General features: G+C 35.7%; 3 protein-coding genes across 4 annotated transcripts; all 3 read left to right on the top strand.

The window, feature by feature from the left end:
• The first annotated feature begins 1,670 nt into the window (after positions 1 to 1,670).
• On the top strand, positions 1,671 to 7,697 carry Ipo9 (Importin 9). The gene is made up of 21 exons (XM_090178293.1): positions 1,671 to 1,872; positions 2,014 to 2,162; positions 2,219 to 2,509; positions 2,589 to 2,675; positions 2,750 to 2,869; positions 2,929 to 3,029; positions 3,088 to 3,146; positions 3,385 to 3,536; positions 3,592 to 3,690; positions 3,749 to 3,995; positions 4,093 to 4,252; positions 4,322 to 4,469; positions 4,525 to 4,603; positions 5,497 to 5,645; positions 5,706 to 5,834; positions 5,902 to 6,003; positions 6,061 to 6,401; positions 6,456 to 6,589; positions 7,037 to 7,152; positions 7,250 to 7,331; positions 7,420 to 7,697. The coding sequence occupies exons 1-21, from the start codon at positions 1,734 to 1,736 to the stop codon at positions 7,620 to 7,622; spliced, it is 3,087 nt and encodes a 1,028-aa protein (XP_090034419.1). The 5' UTR covers positions 1,671 to 1,733; the 3' UTR covers positions 7,623 to 7,697.
• Positions 7,698 to 7,895: 198 nt separating this feature from the next.
• LOC149962099 (dolichyl-diphosphooligosaccharide--protein glycosyltransferase subunit 1) lies at positions 7,896 to 10,438 on the top strand. Its single transcript, XM_090178305.1, has 8 exons — positions 7,896 to 8,285; positions 8,344 to 8,402; positions 8,464 to 8,773; positions 8,840 to 9,046; positions 9,116 to 9,308; positions 9,375 to 9,733; positions 9,801 to 10,046; positions 10,103 to 10,438. Exons 1-8 carry the CDS (start codon positions 8,028 to 8,030, stop codon positions 10,283 to 10,285), a joined length of 1,815 nt encoding a protein of 604 aa, XP_090034431.1. The 5' UTR covers positions 7,896 to 8,027; the 3' UTR covers positions 10,286 to 10,438.
• Positions 10,439 to 10,972: 534 nt separating this feature from the next.
• On the top strand, positions 10,973 to 20,502 carry LOC149962100 (uncharacterized). Of its 2 annotated transcripts, none has more exons than XM_090178368.1 (8): positions 10,973 to 11,101; positions 11,519 to 11,667; positions 11,728 to 11,942; positions 12,004 to 12,284; positions 12,430 to 12,579; positions 12,649 to 12,792; positions 12,853 to 15,855; positions 15,926 to 20,502. In XM_090178368.1, the coding sequence occupies exons 1-8, from the start codon at positions 11,063 to 11,065 to the stop codon at positions 20,198 to 20,200; spliced, it is 8,256 nt and encodes a 2,751-aa protein (XP_090034494.1). In that variant the 5' UTR covers positions 10,973 to 11,062; the 3' UTR covers positions 20,201 to 20,502. The 2 variants fall into 2 exon arrangements, with proteins under 2 accessions (XP_090034494.1, XP_090034503.1); XM_090178377.1 differs by lacking the exon at positions 10,973 to 11,101 and adding an exon at positions 11,169 to 11,356.
• The last annotated feature ends 2,039 nt before the right edge of the window (positions 20,503 to 22,541 follow it).

Genomic DNA, 22,541 nt, shown 5'->3' on the forward strand with positions numbered 1-22,541 from the left:
ACTCACCGTAACTTGAGTTAAAAAGGATCGTGTTGACAGAATAAAATTATTTTTAAACAACTTCAAAGGTTTGTTTTGTTACGAGTAATCATACATTTCAATTTCGCATCAGATTCGCGAAAAAATTCTATTGCAATATAGTTGCCACCACTAGAGACAGATGCCGCCACGGTAGAACGATAAAGTTGATAAAGTCTCCTTATTGAACGAAATTGGTCCCGCGCCAGCCAGATTTAGTTGTACCTCTATTTATTCCCAACTCAATGTGAGATTTCTATGGATGGTTCGATCAAAGATAATATGATATAACTACGTACCCTAGATTCGAAATCACGGCGTTTCTCGATAGCACGTTTTCTGTTGAGGCTCTTACTGAGTTCGCGCCGGAAGTTCGGAAAAATCGGGCTCCATAGCAGGGTGGAATATAAGGAATTTCAAGAGATAACCCAAGATTATATTACTCACCTTTAGTTTTCTTTCGTTTAGAAACATTTTTAGAGCTACAGGCTTGATCCATTATTGTTTTAAAACCATATAACGCAAAAATATCTGGTATCTTGAAAACCGCGAGTCAAAAACAACGGCGCAATTTTCACTAAAACTTTACGTTTTAACTATATGTCGGTAGCCCTGCCAGCTCCATGGAGGCCATTTTTTCCGACTTCCGCCCAGCGTTGCCAGGCGTACCATAATTATGGTACACTTCAATAATTTTACTTCGAAATCTTGGTCGTACCATAATTTTAGCCGTGTACCATATGGTACGCTTTTATGCAATAATTTCCTTAAGATGTACCATATTTTCAATAATTTTTACATAAATCGAATATTACGATTTTTATTAATGTTCAGCCCCATACAAACAAAATTGTCTGGAGCTGGACAGTAACTCACAACTAATTTAAAGTTACTAAACTCAGTTTGCGGCAGTTTGACAGTTCTGTTCTACTCAGCTCCAGCACGATAGCGCCTGAGCGCCATCTCTTATTTTTCACCGAAACACAAAACCACCGACCTAGGCTCCTGGGTTCTCTAGTCACCGGCAACTATGATACAAATACAAATGGTGTAAAAAAATCAGTTCAGCATGGAGACCTGGCGATTATTAACGATCTTTGTGACATTTTTAAAGTGGCGAAAATCAATTAATGTTAAGTTCCTACCTTTGTTTTGCCTAGTTTTTTAATTGGCTGTCATAAGATTTCGTCTGTTGTCAGTTTTTTCTTTATTCGTTTGTTATTTTGTAGCTGGTACTTTTTTTTGTTTTGTTTTTAATTTTTCCTCTTCTTTGTTCTGGTGCTAAGACCTTTTATGTAATTTTGGAGTGTGTGGTGCGAAGACCCCGCTGTCATAGGCACCAAATAAATGTCTTTCTTATTTTGAAAAAAAAAACACCGACTTCCGCCTTAATATCTCTAAATTAGGTGGTTTTGACTCATGTTTCATAAAGAAAATATTATTAAAATTTTAAATAACTACAAGTTCTTTGAATAAGAGGAAATGCAATAGTTTTTCCAAGAATTCAATAATTCTCGATCAGTGATGCAATCATTTTCAGTTTTTGACCTGGCAACGCTGCTTCCGCCGGGAACTCAGTAAGAGCCTGCGTTACGTTCAAGGAGCTTGATTTCCAATCTATAGTACGTAGTTATATTATCTTTGGTTCGATGGTTGTCATAAAAAAGCCCGCCAAATAACTAAAAATTTTTGGTAACAGTGCGGCTCATTTCGTGATGGCGGAATTGAACATGAATGACGTGAGTCGCACACGAAAAGAGGCTCTCTTCGAAATAATATCAGGAATATTATCACCTAACCATGATGTGCGGGTTTGTGCAGAAAACCAAATTAAAGCTTTAGAAGTAACTGATGGTACGTTAAACTTATTTCATTCGATGTTATATATTTCGTACTTTAAGCCTTGGTTAGACCCATGTGACAAGTTGACAGGCCGATGTTTGTGGGCAATGTGAAATATCATACGCTATTCTTTATACAAAACCTTTTGCTTAGAGTTTGGAGTTCATCTTACCGAATTAACACTTGACCCTAATGGACATTTGCCTATCCGACAACTAGCTTCAGTTCTTTTGAAGCAATATGTTGAAGCTCATTGGTCTAACTTATCAGAAAAGTTTGTCGCTCCTCAAACAACAGATGAAGTGAATTTTACTGTTTTTTACGATTTACCTTATTTAATTATGGTTTGTAATTTAAGGCCAAAGCCGCAATCAGACATATGCTACCTCTGGGACTTAAGGAAACAATCAGTAAAGTTCGAACCAGTGTAGCGTATGCCATATCAGCAATAGCTCATTGGGACTGGCCTGAAAGTTGGCCTGAGCTCTTTGACATGATGATGCAGTGCTTGCAAAGTGGAGACCCAAATGCAGTTCATGGTGCCATGAGAGTTTTATCTGAATTTTCCCGAGAAGTTACTGACAATCAAATGGGACAAGTAGCACCTGTTATTTTGCCAGAGATGTATAAAATATTTGCTGAAACTGAGGTATACATTACATTTAATTTTAATTGTTTAGATTATATCTTTTCTATTATTTACTAGTTATTTTAAATTAAATCTTCAGAAATATAGTATTAGAACTAGAGGTCGTGCTGTTGAAATCTTTACAACATGTGCTCACGTAATTGCTGTCATGGGTGAATTTAATAAAGTAATATAGCATTAAAATTTCACTCATAATGAGTACTTAAGTGCAATATCGTTTGTCAATTCAAAAAAACTTAGGGGGTCACTAAAACGTTGTTGTATCCGATTCTCCCTCAATTTACGGAAGCATTTGTACAAGCTTTGGTAATTCCAGATGGAATGACATCTGATAGTGGGTTGCGCAAAGAAGTTTTACAAGTACGTGTTATTATAAGTGAATTAAAAATATTAGACTCAAAATTTTAATTGGTTTCTAGGCTTTAACTGTTTTAGTCAAATACGTCCCAAAGCAAATGGCTACATGGCTACCTCATATTCTAACACCAGTTTGGAATACTTTAACCGAAAGTGCAAATTTGTAAGTCTTAAATTATTTGAGCTTTATCTTAGTTTAATTTAACTTAATTTTTTTGTAGATATGTCCGAACTATCGTTAATGACACTGACAATGTTGATAATCTTATTGACTCTGATGGTATATCGGTTTCAGTTCTCGAAATGGACTTTTTCATGAACCGGAACGTGTTTTGTTTCCTTTCAAAGCTTCCGATTATTCTGAAAAATGGGAGCTGTGCAATGAAAAATAATCTCTACGAACTAGAACAATACGAGGAAAACTTTTACGAAACGGAATTGCGTTCTGGTCCATTTCGAGCATTATCAGTTTATTTGTTTGTAATTGGGGTTGTAACCTCAATATTTTTTATATACAGGCGAAGTGTTGGGTTTTGAAAATTTAGTCTTCACAATTTTTGAGTTTGTGTCTACTCTGGTTGATACGTCAAAATTTAGAGGAATGGTTCAAAAAGGAATGACTGATTTACTTTATTACATTATTTTGTACATGCAAATTACAGAAGAGCAGGTTGGTTCAATCACTATTTAATGTCTATACATTATGTATTTACACTATTTTTCAGATCTCCTTATGGTCAAACAACCCTGATCAATTCGTTGAGGACGAAGATGATGATACATTCTCTTATTCTATTAGAATTTCTGCCCAAGACTTGTTAATGGTTAGATAGAAAGTCAAAATCTATCTGGTTTTGGTTTTTTTAATTTATTTTTGTCCAGTCTTTATGCCAAGAATTCGAGGATGAGTGTGGAACAAGCTTATGCCAGGCTGTGACTAAACATCTTCAAGAAGCTGAAGCCAAGAAATTAGCCGGTGACCCTAATTGGTGGAGAATCCACGAATCTTGCTTATTGGCGTTAGGATTGGTGAAGGATATGGTTATTGAACAGATTCAAAGTGGAAAACTGCAGTTTGATCTTGTTGGTTTCCTCGAAACCGTTGTTTTGTCTGATCTTAATATTGGAGGTTAGAGAGTATTATTTTTTAGACTTTTTCGTTAATAATCCTAGTTTTATTTGGTGAAGCAAATAACCACTTTTTTGCTTTGTCAATTTCAAAACAGGCTTAGAATTTCTTGTTGGACGTTGTTTGTGGACTGGTAGTCGGTTTTGCATTGCAATGAATGAAGATTTAACCAGGAGGTTCTTACAAGCCACCGTTAGTGGATTACAATCTAATCAGCCGTCAACTATACGCGTTTCCTCCGTGAGAGCAGTTTGGGGGTTTGTATTAAATTGTCCATTTATTTTAATACAACACCCAACTATGTTTAAAATTATTCACTTTCTCAGATTCTCTGATCATCTTAAAGGCACCAATCAAGTTGCCATTGTCAGACCCTTTTTAACTACAATTATGGAAGGTCTAATCGGACTTGCAATTCAGTTTTCTAATGAAGTTCTCTCTTTAGTAATGGAAGCTATTTCTATAGTATTATCTGTAAGTACTAAATTAATTTTGTATAAATTCAAAGCTAATTTAAATTAACTTTTAGATCGATTGCGAATTCACTGCAAGTGTTGAAAGCCGTGTTACACCATTGGTTATTGCAGCATTTTTGAAGCATAATAGTGGTATGTCACTATAAATATGACTTAAACCAGGAATCCATAATGATAATTTGTGGGCCATGCTTGTATCCCACACCCGAGACCCTTACACCCACTTTTGTGTTTGATTTAAGAACGATAATTTTATAGGAGGGCAACCACCTTTCTGTCCTTTTTCCCAAAAATATGATTTTGAATGTTTATGAACTCATGATTTTGACATAACACAGTTATTTTATCCATCCATCTAAGCGGGACCAGGGTTAAAATAGGGGATTTGGGCGGGGAGAAAAATTCATTCTATTACGTGTCTAAATTAGGTTTTTTTTTGGAAAATGCATTAATTTTCAAGAGAAAAGTGTATTTTTATCCTACCAACTAAGCGGGATCAGGGTTAAAAATAGGGGATTTGGGCGGGGAAGTACTTTATTTGCATCCACTTAAAGTGGATGTAAATAAAGTAGTTCTAGGTTATAGTAGATGCAAATTCTGTTAACATCAAATCTGTTCATAAATATAGAATAGTTTGAAGAGTGTATCCTACTGAAGAAAAAAATTACAGCCAAAGATTATTAATGCTAATGGATTTTTTTAACCATTTCTGCCGCGAGTCTGTTAGCATTCAAAATCAAATTTTTGGAGATAAAAAAATGGTTGTCGCGAGTTTGTTAACATTCAAAATCACCCCCCATTTGATACCTGAACCTTATTTCCTTTTTTGGTTTCTGAATATGTGAACTAGGTAAATTTTGTTAAGAAACATTTTAATTATCCAAAAAACTTCAGTGACATAACGAAATAGGTTTCTTAAATCCATTTTTGACTTGCGTAATATTTGTATTAAATGTCAAAATACTATAGCCCGAGATATTTTCAATTGATCATTCCAAGTAATGTTATAATATTTAACATTTTAGATCCAGTGTTGATATCCTTGGCTCAAGATATATTCAAGGTTTTGAGCTCGAACCCTGTGTGTATTGAATCAGTTCTACAAAGATTATTGCCAACCCTAGTTTCAATATTGCAAGCTCCTAATGAAAAAGTTGCGAGTGGCCTTCAAGCTGTGAGTTAGTGTATGTTAAATGGTGTTAGAAATGTTTTATTATAAACACATTTGAATTAGGTTGCCATGGATATTATAAATACATTGGTTCGTAGCAGTCCTAAACCATTACCAGAACCTTTGGTTACACAAGTATTTACAGTAGCGGCTCAGTGTACCCTTCAGACTGAGGATAATTCTACAATGCAGGTAACGGTTTGGTAGTTTTTTATACTTAATTAGGTAGATTTTTAGTATAATTACGTCAAATTAATAGAATGGTGGTGAGCTTATGAGAGCTTACGTTTCATGTGCCTTTGAACAAGTATCAGCTTGGCAAGATGATCATGGTCGCACCGGCATTCACTACATTATACAGGTTAAATAATCTCTATAATTTTGTCTTATATTTGCCTTTACTGACTTGAATTTACAGATTGCGCAACATTTACTCGATCCACGATCACCAGAATCAGCTTCGTCGTTTGTTGGCCGATTAGTTTCAGTTTTAATGAGGAAAGCTGCTCCTATGTTGGGAGATAATTCCGAGCTTTTATTAAGAGCTGTGTTGAGTCGCCTTCAACAAACTGATACTCTTAGCGTAATCCAGAATCTAATCTTAGTGTTTGCCCATCTTGTTCATACGCAAATGGAAGCTGTCTTAGATTTCCTATCAAGTGTTCCTGGACCAACTGGTAAATCTGCCTTACATTTTGTTTTGGGTGAATGGTGCTTTCGTCAACACCTGTTTTTTGGCAACTATGACCGCAAAGTGAAGTAAGTTCTTTAATAGTTTCAATTTAGTAGCGTGTTTTAACAATTTTTTTTTAGTATTTTAGCTTTATGTAAACTCCTTGAGCATGGAATTAAGACTAATGATTCAAGGTTAACAGAAGTTACTGTAAAAGGAGAACAAATTATCGATCCTGTTGCAGGCATTAAGACTAGATCCAAAACTACCAAAAGTCAGTATTTTACCATATTTATTTTATACCAGCTTTTTTAGTGCTGGGTCTAAACCGATTATGATAGTGGTATAAGTTACTGATAGTTATTTTATTGATTAATCAGTTCATGTCTGTGATACCAATTTTAAATGGTTAATCAGGGGTAAAAACTTCTGATACCGATATTTTTTGATTATTTATAACTGATTTTTTTCAAATACGTGCTAGTTGGCACAGCTAACCATGAAAATTTAATATTTGATTTATCTAATGACATGAAAATTTTGAAAAAAAATCAAGAATCTGTATCAGAAAAATTAGGAAAATTGTTATTGGTACTAATTTACCACGTGGGTAAAAAAAAATTGGTATCAGTATCTCTATCAGAACTCTAATTCAAAAGCATTTAAATTGTATCAATTAAAAAAATAATTAGTTTTTTTATGTTGTGCTTTGTATTTTTAGGTCCCTTTCAGTATACTGAAATTCCAGTTTTGATTAAAATTTACAAAGCTTTAATCAGTGAACTAGCTAATTCTATTGAAGCTGCCGGAGAAGGCAGTGAATGTGAAAGCTCTGATGTAATTTCTTTTTCAATAACACCTTTATGAAAAAACAAGCTTAGATAGTCAAAGGTTTTGTAAACGGGGTATTTTAATTTTCTAAAATGTTCTTCAGGGCGAAGATTTTGAAACTGATTTAGAAACAAGTCCTGAAAGAGAAAATGCCCTAGCACACTTTTCAGAGGCTGATTATTTGGGTAAAAATTCTTAAAACCATATCTTTTAATATAAAACTATACCAAATTTAAACTTAGGTGGTAATTTTTCTGGTTTGTCTTGCCATAGATTATGGATCTATAGCGGAAGATGATGATGATGAAGTTGACCCAGATGCGTTAGCAGATCCTATTTATCAAGTCAATTTAGAAAGTTATTTAGTACAGTTTTTGCGTTTGCTTGCTCAACAGCCATGCTATCCTTCCTTTTCGCAGCACCATACCCCTGAAGAAATTAATACCTTGAAAAATACAGGAATCGTTGTTTCTTAGACCATTTTTAAACAGATTTTATAAAGAATTTAAAATAATTGAAATGTTAATAAAAGCTTATATATTTAATGAAAAGTTTGTGAAGTTTGAATTTGGCGCTTTCTGTTGTAGGCCGCGTCATTTCCGCTGAATTGGCATTAAGCCGGAAAGTATATAGCCTATTATATTCTTCATATTCGTCTTTTTAATCCTTGTAAGCAGGTTGACTTATTTGATTGGTCCAACATTGCCGGGTTTATTCATTGCCGTAATCTAATTGGGCGATAAAAATACAAGGATTCATTAATTTTTCGGAGTAGTTTGTATTCTTTGACCGGTGATCTTTTTGGTGCGCCGGTTGTTAACAGTAGGCCTCGGCCTAAATATAAATCTTATTTAATCGTCGTTCATTTAACTTAATTTAACATGAAATCGTCGTTATTGTTATTATGTTTCTCCCTATTTTGCTTATCTAAACATATTTTAGCATCCACGGGCGAAGCAACTGTCGTAAATAACGGAATAGTTAATAAAAAAGTTGACAGAAATGTTGACATTTCATCTCAGCTCGTTAAAATTTCGAGCAAAATTACTTTAGAAAATACCGCAAAGTCTCCGGTGACCTTTTTTGTTTTCGCCATAGAACCCGAATTAAAGGAACATCTATCATACATAAGTGCCAATGTAAGTAAAAAATAAATTCGCAGCTATACATAAGAGAGCTTAAACTTTACAATAATAGGCATTAGAAGATGGCAAAATTTCTCTTGACATTTCGGAGACCCAAGTTTTGAAGCATTCGTAAGATGGGCTTTATTTTGACTAGCTAATCACAATTTTTTCATGTATAAATCTATTACAGCAAGGAAGAAACTTTCAAAGTCAAACTACGAAAGCCATTAGAGCCTAACAAAGAAACAGTTGTGGAAATTGAAACAGTTTTCACCCATACTTTGCAACCTTATCCGTCTGAAATTCTTCAGAGTGAAAAGCAACTGATCTTATACCATGGGAATCATTACTTCTATTCTCCCTACCAAACTAAAGTACAAACAACTACAGTACAACTTGCATCTAGCAATGTTGAATCGTACAGCAAGCTGAAGCCTGTATCTCAAACTGAAAGCACAATTGCGTATGGACCATATGAAAACATTGTACCATTCTCAATGGTAATAATACTACTGACATCAGTTTGTTATAGTTAACTTCCAATTTAATTAAATTTTAAACTATAGAACAAAATGACAGTTCATTATGAAAACAGCAATCCATTCTTAGTTATCACTAGTCTAAACCGATTAATAGAAGTATCCCATTGGGGTGTAATATCTATTGAGGAAGAGTACGACGTGAAACATGATGGAGCCATTTTGAAAGGCCCCTTTTCTAGATATGAATACCAACGTGATATGTCTGGATTATCATCTGTTAAATCTTTTAAGGTAAATAAATACATTTCAGTTCTTAGACTTAGATTTAGTTTTTCTTATCAATTTGTATTTTTATTTTAGACCATTTTACCAGCTTCAGCTGGGGATGTCTATTACCGTGATGAAATTGGAAACATTTCTACAAGTCATTTGAAAGTATTGGAAGATTCGGTTGAAGTAGACCTTCGACCCCGCTTTCCATTATTTGGTGGTTGGAAAACCCACTACGTATTGGGATATTATGTTCCCACATACGAATATCTGTTTAATTCTGGTACATATTTTGTAATTTTAGACCTTTGATTAACAATTGATTTTATAATCACCTTTTCATATTTAGGTAACAATTACGCTCTCAAAATGAGATTTGTTGATCATGTTTTTGATGATAACGTAATTGAGGATGCTGTAGTTAAGATAATACTTCCTGAAGGTAGCAAAGATATCAAACTGAAGCTTCCCTACCAAATAGATCGTAGGACTGACGAACTCCATCACACATATTTGGACACCATTGGGCGTCCTGTGGTAGTTTTGCATAAAAAGAACTTAGTCGAGCAACACATTCAAGATTTTGAGCTTCACTATAAATATGAGAAAATGCTAATGTTGCAAGAACCAGTTTTAGTCGTAGTTGCATTCTTTCTCTTATTCCTGCTAGTTATATTCTATGTTCGTCTCGATTTTACCATCACCCATGTAAGAATAAATTGATAGGTTTTGGATATACATTTGACTTAAGTTATTACTATTCCATTTTTTTTAGGATCCTCACAAAGAAAGCCGTTTAAAAGTTGTGGGATTGATTGAAGGTGTTCAAAGTAATCAGCAAACGAGAGCAGATTTGTACACGCAGTTTGATTCTGCCCTGCAAAAATATAAGAGCAGCCGAGATGCAAATGCTTACAAAGCCACCCTGAAGAAATTAAATACTGAGTATCAAACTGCTACTAACAATATCGCTGATTTGCTCACGAAACTGAAACAAGAAGGTTCTGAAGTTGCTGAAAAGGTATTTTTTCCTTGGATTTTTCTTATTACTATTTCCTCTTAAATATTTTTTTCTAGGTGAAAGAACTTCAAAATTTGGACAAAAATTTGAAAGACCTTTTGCAAAAACATGGATCTACTGTGGAGGATTTCTTTGCAGAGAAATTCAACAAAACCAAATTAGTGTCTAGCGAAGCTGCATTAACTAAGAAGAAGGAGGAGGTTGCAGAGAAAATAGTGCATTTAACCAGCACATTCTAAAAAGTTCATTTCATCCTAAATAATTCCAATTCAAGCTACAAAATTGTTTTGTTACCATTTGGTTCAACATGGTGCAAACCCACTACATGTTTATTTTGCGCAACAGGGTTTCGATTTTGTATTAAATAATAAAATGTGTTTTGGCTAAAAGGAGTATATAATCATTATTTGCTCTGTTGTGTAATGAATAGTATCTTAAAAATTTTGGGTTAAAATTAATTGTTTTTAACACAAACTGCAGTAAGTTATGTAGTGTGATCTGTACTGAAAACCATTTTGTGTTTTCCTACGGGATTCTTGTTAAATTTATCGAGGCAGCTGTCAGCGTATGTTATGTATAATGTCCAAAGTAAAGAGAGTGCAAGTATTAATTTACACGTAGCCCATTCTTAAACACTTTCGTATGGACGCTATGAATCATCCCTCATAAATTGGTAAGTCACTTAGTAGTTCAGTGTAAGCTAAGGTGAATAGTAGTACAAAGCCTGCTAAACTTTCAGCTGAAAACAAATCATACAACTGTAGTGCCAGGCACTCCTCTTGAAAAATAACATACACGCTATATATACTTGCTACCTCTCTCGACCAATGAAATTGAAAAGACTAATACTATGGCCAATAGTCTTTGACCAAGGACTAGTAATCGAGCATTTTTGGTCGTTACTCTTCAGTATTGCTATCGTCTTTGGTTGAACGTGATATTCTCTAGTCGCAGCAATGGCCGCTCGTTTTCGCGTTGTGATGCTATGATGTGGGAAATATGATAATATTTTCAAAATGATGGAGGATTCTAATTATTTTTCCAGGATCTCCCAGGTAAATTTGACTATTTCAATTATGGTTTTCATTCATTTAAAGCGGTTTCCTTGGAGTAACACTCGATTTCGGTGCAATGTCTCGAGGGGGACGGAGGGATTTCAGCGAGAAAGGGACGGTTTATGGACCCGTTACTTTCTAGCAGGGGACGCATTTTTAACCCCCTGAACTTTTGAGACAATTATCCCAGGCCGTTTGGCCCTGGCCTGTCCAAAGCCTAAAGTAGAAATAGCCTCAAAAATGGCAAAAAGTTTGGTAATGTTCCTTCCTTGATTAATAAAACAAGGCTATGTTATAATAAAAATAAACAACAAAGGCTTATTTTGTCTAACTTTGACAGTACTATCAAGTGACTTCACAAGGCCTACTTATTAGCCAATTTTAAATCAGCATTTGCTAATGACATTTTCCGTGTAGATCTTGGGAGACAAACAATCTCTGGGAAATAACGTAGAAGAGCGTATATGTATCTTAAAAGAATTATGGTATGCCTTTTCTGAGCCATGGCATGATTTATGCGCAAGTATGCAATACAAGATGGAAGATGGATTTAACCTCTTATATAGGTATAGTTCAGCTCAGGTTGTCTTTTTTTATTTTTAATATTGTTGTTGTTGTATTTGTAGACAAACAACAGAGGTAATTCTCTCCAATGAGTGGCCAACAGTTCCGGCTCGAGCTCAGGATTCTTTAGCATTAACTCTAGTAAAAGTAGGAGAGGCTTTAAATAGCCGCATTAAGAAGGCGAAAAGCTTGTGTTGTAGCTTGGCCAAAGCCATACGAGACCCTTGGGGTGCATCTCTCACATGCATGTTCAATCCAGATGAGCTTCCTAATGCCAGTAAATAAAATTTTAGAGTTTTGAATAATTTGCTTACTAAAAAATATGCTCTATTAAACAGCTGAACAGTTCTTCATATCAGAGCCAAGAGAAATGACATCTGTTAGAATACAACTGTTTTATTCAAACGGGCAAGAGAGAGAGTCTTTGTCATTGTGTGAGTGCTATATTTTGGGAAAAGAAGCTGAGATTAAACGCAGACGAGCTTTAATGCTTCAAACGGAAGGTGACAATATTGACTCTACAGATGAAGATAACACTTATCGAGAATTACTGCCCATATTTGTATGGCTGGTACGACTGTTAAACAAGAAAAAGGATTTAAAAACTATATTTGAGAGAGTAAGTAGATCAAACTTTTGCCCTTGTTTATTCTTATACAGTTACTTCTCTAAATATTTTATATAATTTGAACTTTATATCAACCTCAATTTCACAAAATCTCGTAGTTAGTGTATTTTTGAAGTTTTACACATTTTATTTATAGACATCTGGTCTACCTTGCCACGAAGGTGTCAGACTTATCAGAATATTTTTGGATGAAAACCAGGAGGAGTCATTGGAATTAGCCGTTATCTTGTCACAGATTTTCATACTTCGTGATTTCATTCATTCAAAGATCTATTGCTGTACCAAAGTATGAATTTAAAATTGTTAGGTGTTATGAGGAGAAAGTAAATGCTAATGCTGATGTTTAAATGTTTAGGAATTGATGGAACTTTGGTGCACTTTACAAGTGAAATTAAACAAGCCATTGAAAGTTGTGGAAGCAAATGCGTGGAAAATGGTAGTTCCATTTGCTACCACTAGTGCCCATTTTTATTTATTTGTTGACGTTTTGTGGGAAAAGGTAACTACTTAGTTTAGATTGGTATAGAAAAATTGCTTGAATTTTCTTTTTTATTTACAGTATGGACCTAGTCTCAAAGCTTTGTATGTTGAAATGTATATTCGCGGATTGACTTCTGATTTGAATCACTTGGAAGCCGTTAAGGTCTCTGCCTCGGGTTCAATCTGCAAAGAACTGGAAAACCATATTGCGTCAATTTATTCTAAGATGTCGCAGCTGTTCGGCCGACACAAAAACATTGCGCGAGAGTGTTTACTAAGTGCCTTTGCTCTAAGACCAACTCGTGAAAGGTTGGACTTACTGTTTTCCCTGTGTGATGCGTTGAACGTACCTAATATCACTCCAGCTATCTCTCCAAGCGTTAATGAACCTGAAGTTATCGAACTATCATCTTCAGCTCGAGGAATCTCCATGGTTCCTTGCATGGACCCAGGACGGGATATGTCATCCATATTATACGACGGAAACTGCTCGTTCAAACCTACAAATGTCAATTGTCAAGAAAATGTGACTGATCATAGTGAGTCCTTAATTAAAAAACGTTTAAATTTTGACAAAATTTTGGAGAAGGAAGTAGCCAAGAATGGTGTTAATGTAAACACTTCAACAGAATCAGTGCATACGTCTGAATCGAGTCGGACAGAAGTAAACACCCCAAGTTTGCGTAAATGTAACTGTGAAGGGCGTTGTTCGACTCCAGATCAGAGCCCTCTTTACAAAACCACCTACCCATTTGTACACCCAATTTTAAACTGTAAACTTAAATCACTGCCATATCATATCTTAGCTGACTTGGTAACTGTTCTGGAAGGAACGCGTTGTATGAAGTGGCGCTGCTTTACAGAATGGGAAACCTTTCGTACACTAGGTGAAGCTTACTTGTATGAAGCTAATAATAAGATAGTCAAATCACGTCCCATTCATGATAGCGAAATTACATGTTCAGCCACCGAGTGTGAAGATCAAGCTCAACATCCTTTACCATCTTCTGCTAGTGTGGAATGCAAAGTCAAAGCCCCTCCTCCAATTGCAATGAAAGTGGTTGAGAGAAAACCGTCCACGGAATTAGACACTGAGGAAGATTCGGACAGCGAATTCGAAACCACGCAAACATCAGAGGAGGTTTATTCGGATGTGACGTGGAGAGAAAAGGGACATAAACGTTATAGAAAGAATAAGAAAAAATCTGCAGACCGGACGAAAATGATCAAACAATTGTTGAAAAATAACAAGAAGAAACACCGTAAAGCTAAAGGGGACAAGGACCGAGAATTTGATAAGAGGAATAAAAAGAAGCGTAAGAAAATTAGTCATAAAAATGATATCTCAGAATCTGAAGAAGATAAAGTAGAGGCTGCCAATGTAAAATCAGTCCGGGAACGTCAAAAGAGTGTTGATATTAATAATTCAGCGGAATTGGTATCAATGTTTGGTCCCAAACCAAGGATCATGCTTTCAAGATTTGACGATAGTAAAAAAGATGATGCTAAGGAAGATAAGAAAGGAAATCCCGTAGATACCAATAGCGATGAAACAAAGGAGACTAAGAAAGAGCAGGGGAGGGATCCCAAAAAAGCTGCAGAAAAGAAAATTAAATCAGTTTTGAAGAAAAAAATCAAGGAACTAGAGGTTGTCAATGTAATTAAAGATGCTACTCCTGGAAATACATCAATTATTGGTACTAGCTCTCAGCAAATTTTAAAAAAAATTGCCACCAAGTCCATATTGAACTTAAAAGCTAAAGACAAATTCCAAGCAAGTAATCCAATTCAGCGAGCATTAAGTAATAAGAAGGTACTAAAAGTTGTGAGGAATGCTGAAATAAATAAAAAGAAGAAAAAAGCTAAATTGTGTACAACTGAAACGCAGACGGATCGTCAGCTTAATTTTGATGATTCAATGGTCTTAGGTGGGCCCAAATATCTGGCCCCTCCTCCTAGTAGTATTCTAGTCAAAACTGATCCTGCAGAAATTTCTGATAATTTAGAGTATGACCACAAATTTGGAAAGTTTGAAAAAGGATATTTCTGTTTGAATGGACTGCCAAATCTTCATTTAGGTAGTGTCACCACATTCTGCACCATGACCCCTCCAACTCAGTCAAATGCAAATGTGTCCAAAAACATTTTAAACACAACTTACAATCCAAGCCCAGTTGTTATTACAGCAAAACCGCAGCCACCTTTGCGAAATAAAGCAGCCAAGACAAAAACCATGCGATCTACAAAAAACATTGAGACAGTAAAAACATGTAAAAAAGTTGTGCTTACTACTCCTCAGAGTCGGACTTTGCTACTTACCCCTAAAACTGAGACAGTGGTGGTATCAGCTTCAACCTCAGTTCCTGTTAGTGCGGCAATAGCAAGATCAGTGGATAAAAATCCAGCACCCACTGGAACCCAAATATATCAGTTGAAAACAATGCAAAATGGGCAACTTATGGCAGTACAAGTACAAAAAACTCTGACTGTTTCTACACCAATTAACCCCCAGGAACAAACTTTGAGGTTGCCAATGTTTTCTAAATTAAACGCAATCAAAGTCCCTCAGCAGAGATTTGTACGGCCAGTGTTATTATCTCAAACCATTAATCGAGGGAAAATAATAGTGATTCCACAAGATAGTTCCAAAGAAGGTGCTGTGGGCTCACAAAATGAATTGCCAGTTCATCAGCCAGTCTTAAATGCACCAAGCTCATCGAGTTTATCTATTCCTCGAAATAAAAAAATGTGGACGTCAGTGCGAAACCGACCAGGCAGGTTCGAATATCGTAAAGTTGATAACATAGATCATGGACTGTTGGCTAAATTAAGGGAGATGAAGGCCAAGGAAAAGCCTTTGGATATGAGAAGGTCACTATTAAATATCGAGTCGTATAGTGATTCTCAGCCTGGTACTTCGACACCTCTAAATTTGAGCCAGAGTTCTTTGAACTTAAGTCAACGTGCCCAAGACCTATCCCTGAGGTTGAGTGAGACAGAAACAGTGAAAATAGAAAGTGTAGCTTCAAGCAGTACTCAAGTGGAGCCAGTTGAAGTTCCTAGAAGTGTGATTGATAGCGAGGTAAGATAACTTTTCATAAAACCTTCATCCACAATTTATTATGGTATATGATACAATTAATTATTTTTAGACAATACAAAATCTCAGCTATCCAATGGAGTACCTTCAAGAACTAGAAGGTGCAGACTGCGACCAGGCTGATCCCGAAAGTCAAGCAAATACGGCCACCTTATATGCAGCACCAATGACACAGGAAACTTCAGAAAGCCCGGGTGACTTAAGCATTATGGTTGATACCAGCTGTCATATGTCTGGGTTCACACAAGCACTAAGTCCGAACTCTCTCGTTAATCCCACAACTCCCCAATCAAAGAAAAGAAAGAAGTTGAAGGATGTTGATGGGACAGAAGGAGCCCAAGTTAAAAAGAAGAAAATGGACTCTCCTTTATCGCCAAGCACTTTCTGCACTATGTGTGGCAAGACTATGGCTTCGTCTTATAATTTAAGGCGACACATTAAGGCTGTGCACCATATTGAAGTAGCGTGTCCCAGCAAAATCGATAAAGAATTAGTAGAGGTCAATGCTCAACAGAATGATGGTGCTGAAGTGCAGTTTTCATCTCCGTTAAACTTGATGAGCAATCCTCAAATTTATTCGAACGCTGAGGCTCCTGAACCAATGAATATGGTTTCCATTATCCAAGATGCGCATTCAAACTCAATCAATAACTCTCCACTTCCTACCATGATAAACTCTACCGCCATTACTTCAACTATAAACACAACTTTAATTAGCTCAGTACTAACTCCTATGAACTCACCAATGTTAATAACACCACAAGCCACTCCTTTAAATACATCGTTTGTAACTACGTCATATGTTACACCAGTTTTAACTACAACTTCTCAAAATGTACAATATAACTTAGCAAACCAACCTAAGATTGGACCTGGACTTTTAGGTCCTCAAACTAATATAGTTAGCCAAGGATTTTTAAATGGAATTGCAACAAGTGTCTTGAGCGACTCGATTGAAAATCCTTTACCAAGTTGCAGTACTAATATAACCCCTACTGTTAAGGCTAAGAAATCATCACTTAAAAAGAAAAAACCGAATCCTAACAAATACTCTGAGCCATCTCAATCATTGGACAATGCTCTCAAAAATGCCATGATTGAAGAAATATTGGCTATTAAAGTCGGCAAGAAGAACTTGAAATTAAATTCAAGCCTAAAACCTTTAACACCTAAATTAATATCCGCCACTCCTAAATCAATATCCGCCACTCCTAAATCAATATCCGCCACTCCTAAATCAATATCCGCCACTCCTAAATCAATATCCGCCACTCCTAAATCAATATCCGCCACTCCTAAATCATCTTCAACTTCTAAATCAATCTCCAAACCAAGTACACCAAACACCAGCAAGAAAAGTGTTACCCCTGGTGAGAAGAAATCCAAAAAATCCCGGCCAGTAAAACCACCGAAAGAAACTCTTGCGTCTACCATCAATTGTGCCCCTGCGTCTGACATTGCTTTGTTTACTCAGCAGATACCAAATGACCCTGTCTTACGTAATCTCAAAATGAGGTGGATTGGTGATGATTTTTTAGAAAATTCCCAAGTTATCCAACTCACAGTTTGGGAGATAATTAACAATGTTGTTGATGCTGTTTGTTTTGAGTTAGCAACTAATGATGAGACGCAATCTTTGGAAAATAATAATCCATATAATTTTGACATTTGCACCAATGAAGTCACAGGTACGGAAGCTATTACAGAGTTGGTACCTCTAGGGGATATTCAACAACAATTACCTAAAAATATTACTGCAACAGCATTATGCACCCGGGGTAATGCGGTTGAAGCTCCTACAAACAAGCCACTCAGTCTCATTTCAGCATTAGAACAAGCATGGTTGAAATCGCTAAATGAAAATCAGTCACCAAAAAGCATTGGTTGTGACAATGATAAGCGTAACCTTCAAAATTCAACACAGTCTGCTTCAGATTTTGCTACTGTACATCGGGAGGAGAAAAGCAAAACTAAACAAATGGAAACACACATCGTAGAACCTAATGAAGTTGCGGTTTCCGTTTGCCAAATTAATTCTGAGCTTGAAAATCAAATGCCTATGGACATAACAATGACATATTCTATCAATGACAATTTTGCCACAGAAATTGGTCGTTTGGAAAAAATAAACAGTTCACTCGAGGAAGCTAGCATATCAGGGCCCAAGATAAGCAATATATTTGAAACTAGAGGTGAAAGGGTAGGTGAGAGAGATTCAGAATCCAATGCAATTTATTCGTCACAAATAGAATCAGTTGAAAAGAATCAAATACAAAGAAATGAAGGTACAATTTCAAAGTTGGACACAGGTCACGGAACAACTTTGTCTCATATTGTGGATTTCATTATTGAAGAAAAATTGAATAGAAATGAGGGAGCAATTTTAAACTTGCATGCAACTGATCAGACTCAGATACATGAATGTGAGGCTGTTCTTTCAGAATTGCTATCATCAACTACTGTAGAAGAACCTATCAAAGTTAAACCAGTAATTTGTTATCCCCATGAAGAAGGAAGTGAAAATATTCCTAGTAGCAGTTTGGTTAGTTTGGAATCAACTAGTGCAACAGATAGAAGAGTAGCGGAAGTGGAAAACGTTTTGAAAGCCACTAAAACTGAATCTATTGCACAACTGCTCACTTCATCAGAAACTGAAGACAATCTGAAACCTGTGACAGAAATTAACAAACCCTCTGCTAATGAAGACCAAGCTGTATCTGCTGTATTGAGACGACTTTTAACTGAAGTATCAAAGGTACCTGTATCTTCCAAACCTAAACCCACTATGAGTAGACGAGGTTTACTTAAATCGAAGGCGACACCGTCAAGGCTGGATAAACTAAATAAACATCGAGTGGCCCTAAGTGTTGCGGAAGTACCTCCAATCCCAACTATACCCAAAAAAGTTGAACCTAAACTGACATTCCAGCAGTTGTTTGTTAAGGATGCAACCAGCAAAGTTTCTATCCTCAAATCACCACCAATTAAAGCTCATCCCCTTCCTGCTAAAAGAAAACAAGAAAGAAGACCTCAGGCTACTAGTTCCAAAGTAAATCTATCAGCAAAAATCAACGAAGATCCTTATGCAATAAAGGTTGTTGGTGAAAGGGGCAGAAATTATGTAAAAAAAAGCGAGATTCAGTGTTTGGTAATGGAATTAGTTGAAACTGTTGTAAAAGAAAACCATGTGTCATCGAAAGCACCAAAGACTGTTCAAAAAGCAAAAATTAGTGAAAATTGTCATTCAAATGTAACTACGTCAAGCCTGAATATGTCCTTTGAATCAAAAATAAGCGAATCTGCTTCTTCATCCTGTAAATCCAACACTATTCATGAAGACAAAAGTGCCATGTCTGTTCCTGAATCAGTTTTAATTACCCATGAATATAGTGGGAATGTCTTCCCAGATGATAAACCAGTTAAAATATCAACAACTGAAATTGATATTGAAATACATAATAGCCACAGAACACCTTCAATGTCAAAGTTCTTAGACCAAAGTTCAAACTCAACTACAATGATCCACAAAAACATGTTGCAAAAGCCAAAACCCGTCCCATCAACTGAAACAACATCGACTGTCAATTCTAAATCCTGTTTGATACTGAAACCCAATAAAGGCAGTAAAACTAAAAGCAAACATAAAGAAGAAAATGTCAACAAAAGCTCAGTATCTCTCACCCAAGCATTTATCAATAAAAATCCACTTAAGGTTAATAAAGTAGAACTTAAGCTGGATAGGATCGAGTGTAAGACGGAAGAAAAACAGGAATTGCCAATTTGGGAATATTATAGGGAAGGCAGTAATTCAATTAAAGTTGAAAGCTGCGGTAACAGCTCCGATGTAGATCTCGTTATGGAAGTTGAATGTTGTGATAATGAGATAATGATATCAGATGAGTGTAAAACTCCAGAAGACTGCAATTCGGAAGATTGTGAGTATTTAGGTATGACCAAAATCAATGAAAATCCAGTTTCCAGTCCAGAGTTTGGTGACGAGTTATCCGATATTCACTGTCATTCGGAATCTCCAACACTGGTTAGTGGGAGAAGCCGCAACCGTGAAGCAAAATTACATCCTAAAAGATTTTGCCCTTGTTGTGAGTCAGGGACGGATAAAATAGCAAAGAAAACAAGGAAAGCTAGTGGGAGCGGATCTAATAGCCCTCCTACACCCGCACTAAAACGAGGGAGACGTAAAAAAGCAGTTGTAAAAAGGAAACTTCCTAGAAAATCCAAGAAAGATATTGTGAAAAACGAGTCTTTGGTGCTCGGGAAAGACTCTAGTATACGAATTTTACGATCCAGAACGCGTTCATCAACGTAGTATTTAAAATTCTAATTTTTTGTATATAGTGCGCAACGAATCCCATTGATTTGTTGTTTATAACATATTTAATTGTAAAAGTACATAGCATGTACAGAGTTATATTTAGAATTTTAGGACTACAATGAAACTTTTGCCATATTTGTGAAAGTTAAATCATAACTGCACACATCTGTAAAAAGAACATTAACATTTTATATTAAACTTGTATAAAATTGATTTATTGTGGAAAAGTTACGCGGAAAAAGCTGCAATTTGCATGTTTTTGTGTTTTTCAAATTAAAGGTTTTCCCAGAACTATTTTTGTGAATAAAGAGTGAATGTTCACTTAAAAAAGTTGGTTTTCTTTTTTTTTTTAAATAACCAATCCTCTAGTAACACCAAAAGAACAAAAGATATTATTTATTAAAAAATGCATATGAAGGTTGTATGGTTTACTTACAAACAGTACAATGTGAAATTTACTGCGGATAATAATAAACTTATTAGTAATTAAATATATAGGAAAAAGGGAATATATATAGGTAACCGTGTGTCAGTTTAGTGCGGTCAAGACAAGAAGGGAAATCGAGATAAATATATGTATGATTAATTATAAAATTAATATTGAGTTTATGGTTACTAAAATATTAGATGGAAAGTACATTGTCTATTTTACGTTAAATTTCGACTAACTTTTACAATAATTACATTGTAAAATAGTCCACTACTCCACTTTCGAGTTCGATACACCTGTAACCATAAGTTTATAATATTTTTACATAAGTGTAACACTATTCTTCACATGCAAACGTTTTACTGAAAGCTATTCACAAGACCATGGACGATTCGTCCATGACAAGACAGACTGCATTACGGGCAGTGTTGCCGCTAGGTATTTTCTTATTGTACCTATATACATAGAGAATAAATTCTCTATGCTTTATAGAATACGGAAACGTACTTTTTGTACTTTTGCTATATAAAAACAGGGCGCCATCTATTTCTGTATATTTTTTAAGACATCAAGTTTTAATAGATGGCGCTCAACTTTATTTTTATCTCAGAAATGTTTGAATTTTAAATTGAAATGTGGTACAACCAAATTTTGGTAACTTTGAACATGTGAAATTGTGAGTCTCAAAAGCCTAATTTTGTATATTATTGTAAATCTAACGCTGATTACAGGCTTCACACGCATAGATGATAGAAATCTCGTAGGTAACTAGAAAGCTGCCGCCTACGGCCGAGCTTGTCGCCAGTTCGTTTTGAACCTTCAGCCATGAGAGGCCGTAGAGTGGTTCCGCCAAGGAGTATAATAATCCTCCTTGGTTCCGCTACTATCACGGGAGCTAGATGACGTCATTCTCTCTGGTGACATTAAAACGACGCATTAAAATGATTAAATTCTTGGCAGAACCACTCTTTGAGCTCTGATTGGCTGATATCTGGCTATCGTCTGCCACGGCGTTTGGTCCATTTGCCAGTTACACGGCAGCGTTCTAGTTACCTATGAGATTTCTATGTTCACACGTACCCTTTGACAGCGCCTCACTAGCGAAGATTTTATTCTTGTGATGACTTCACTCCGTTACTAGCTCTCAGTAAAATATTCCCCAAAGTGACAAACTTATGGAACAATATTATCAACTTATACTGTAACTAATAATTTAGTTTGAAAAGTTTACAACAAATCGTTTTCGATTATCAGTAATAAAAAAGCCGCTATATACATATAGTATAATATCAGCATGACGTATGTCGACGTCACCCATGTTTTTCCTATAGGTAAAAAACTACCCTCAAAATGGCGTCCATGGACCATAGCCCAAAGCTACAGAGCGATATTACTCTATTGGCCGAGAGCAACGGGGGCGCATCTCTGGAACTGTTTTTTTGAGAGAAAGTTGAAACGGCGGGAGAGATGGTATCAGTCTATCTCACCAGTGACGTCACTGGTTAGATTTCAAAAGGAGCGAGTTACGGGGTACCTACGTTTGTCTCTTTCTCTGTCTGTCTTATTAACGTGAAACTGGTAGCTGAAATTCAGCTATCAGCTGATCACATTAATTTATTTTAAACGCTGAATAGTAGCGCTCGGTGGCTTAAGCCTTAAGGGACGTTTTTCTCGCTTTTTTTACAGCAAGGTTTTTATTGCTTTCGAAAAAAAATTCGTATTTCCATAAACTAACTTAGTTGTATTATAGCGCTAATAAATAATCCACATGTATATAAAAGGTAAAAACTAACAAGTCCTTTTTTCATTTTCACATACTATAATATAATTTCTTTTGGGTAGCTCAAAAGGTTTCCAGAAATTATTATTGCTAAATTTTTGGTAACTCCCCTTTCTTTATTTAGC

Source organism: Leiobunum rupestre, chromosome 1 (assembly GCF_980474605.1).
Source record: "Leiobunum rupestre chromosome 1, qqLeiRupe1.1.hap1, whole genome shotgun sequence".
NCBI classification, from domain to species: Eukaryota; Metazoa; Arthropoda; class Arachnida; order Opiliones; family Sclerosomatidae; genus Leiobunum; species Leiobunum rupestre.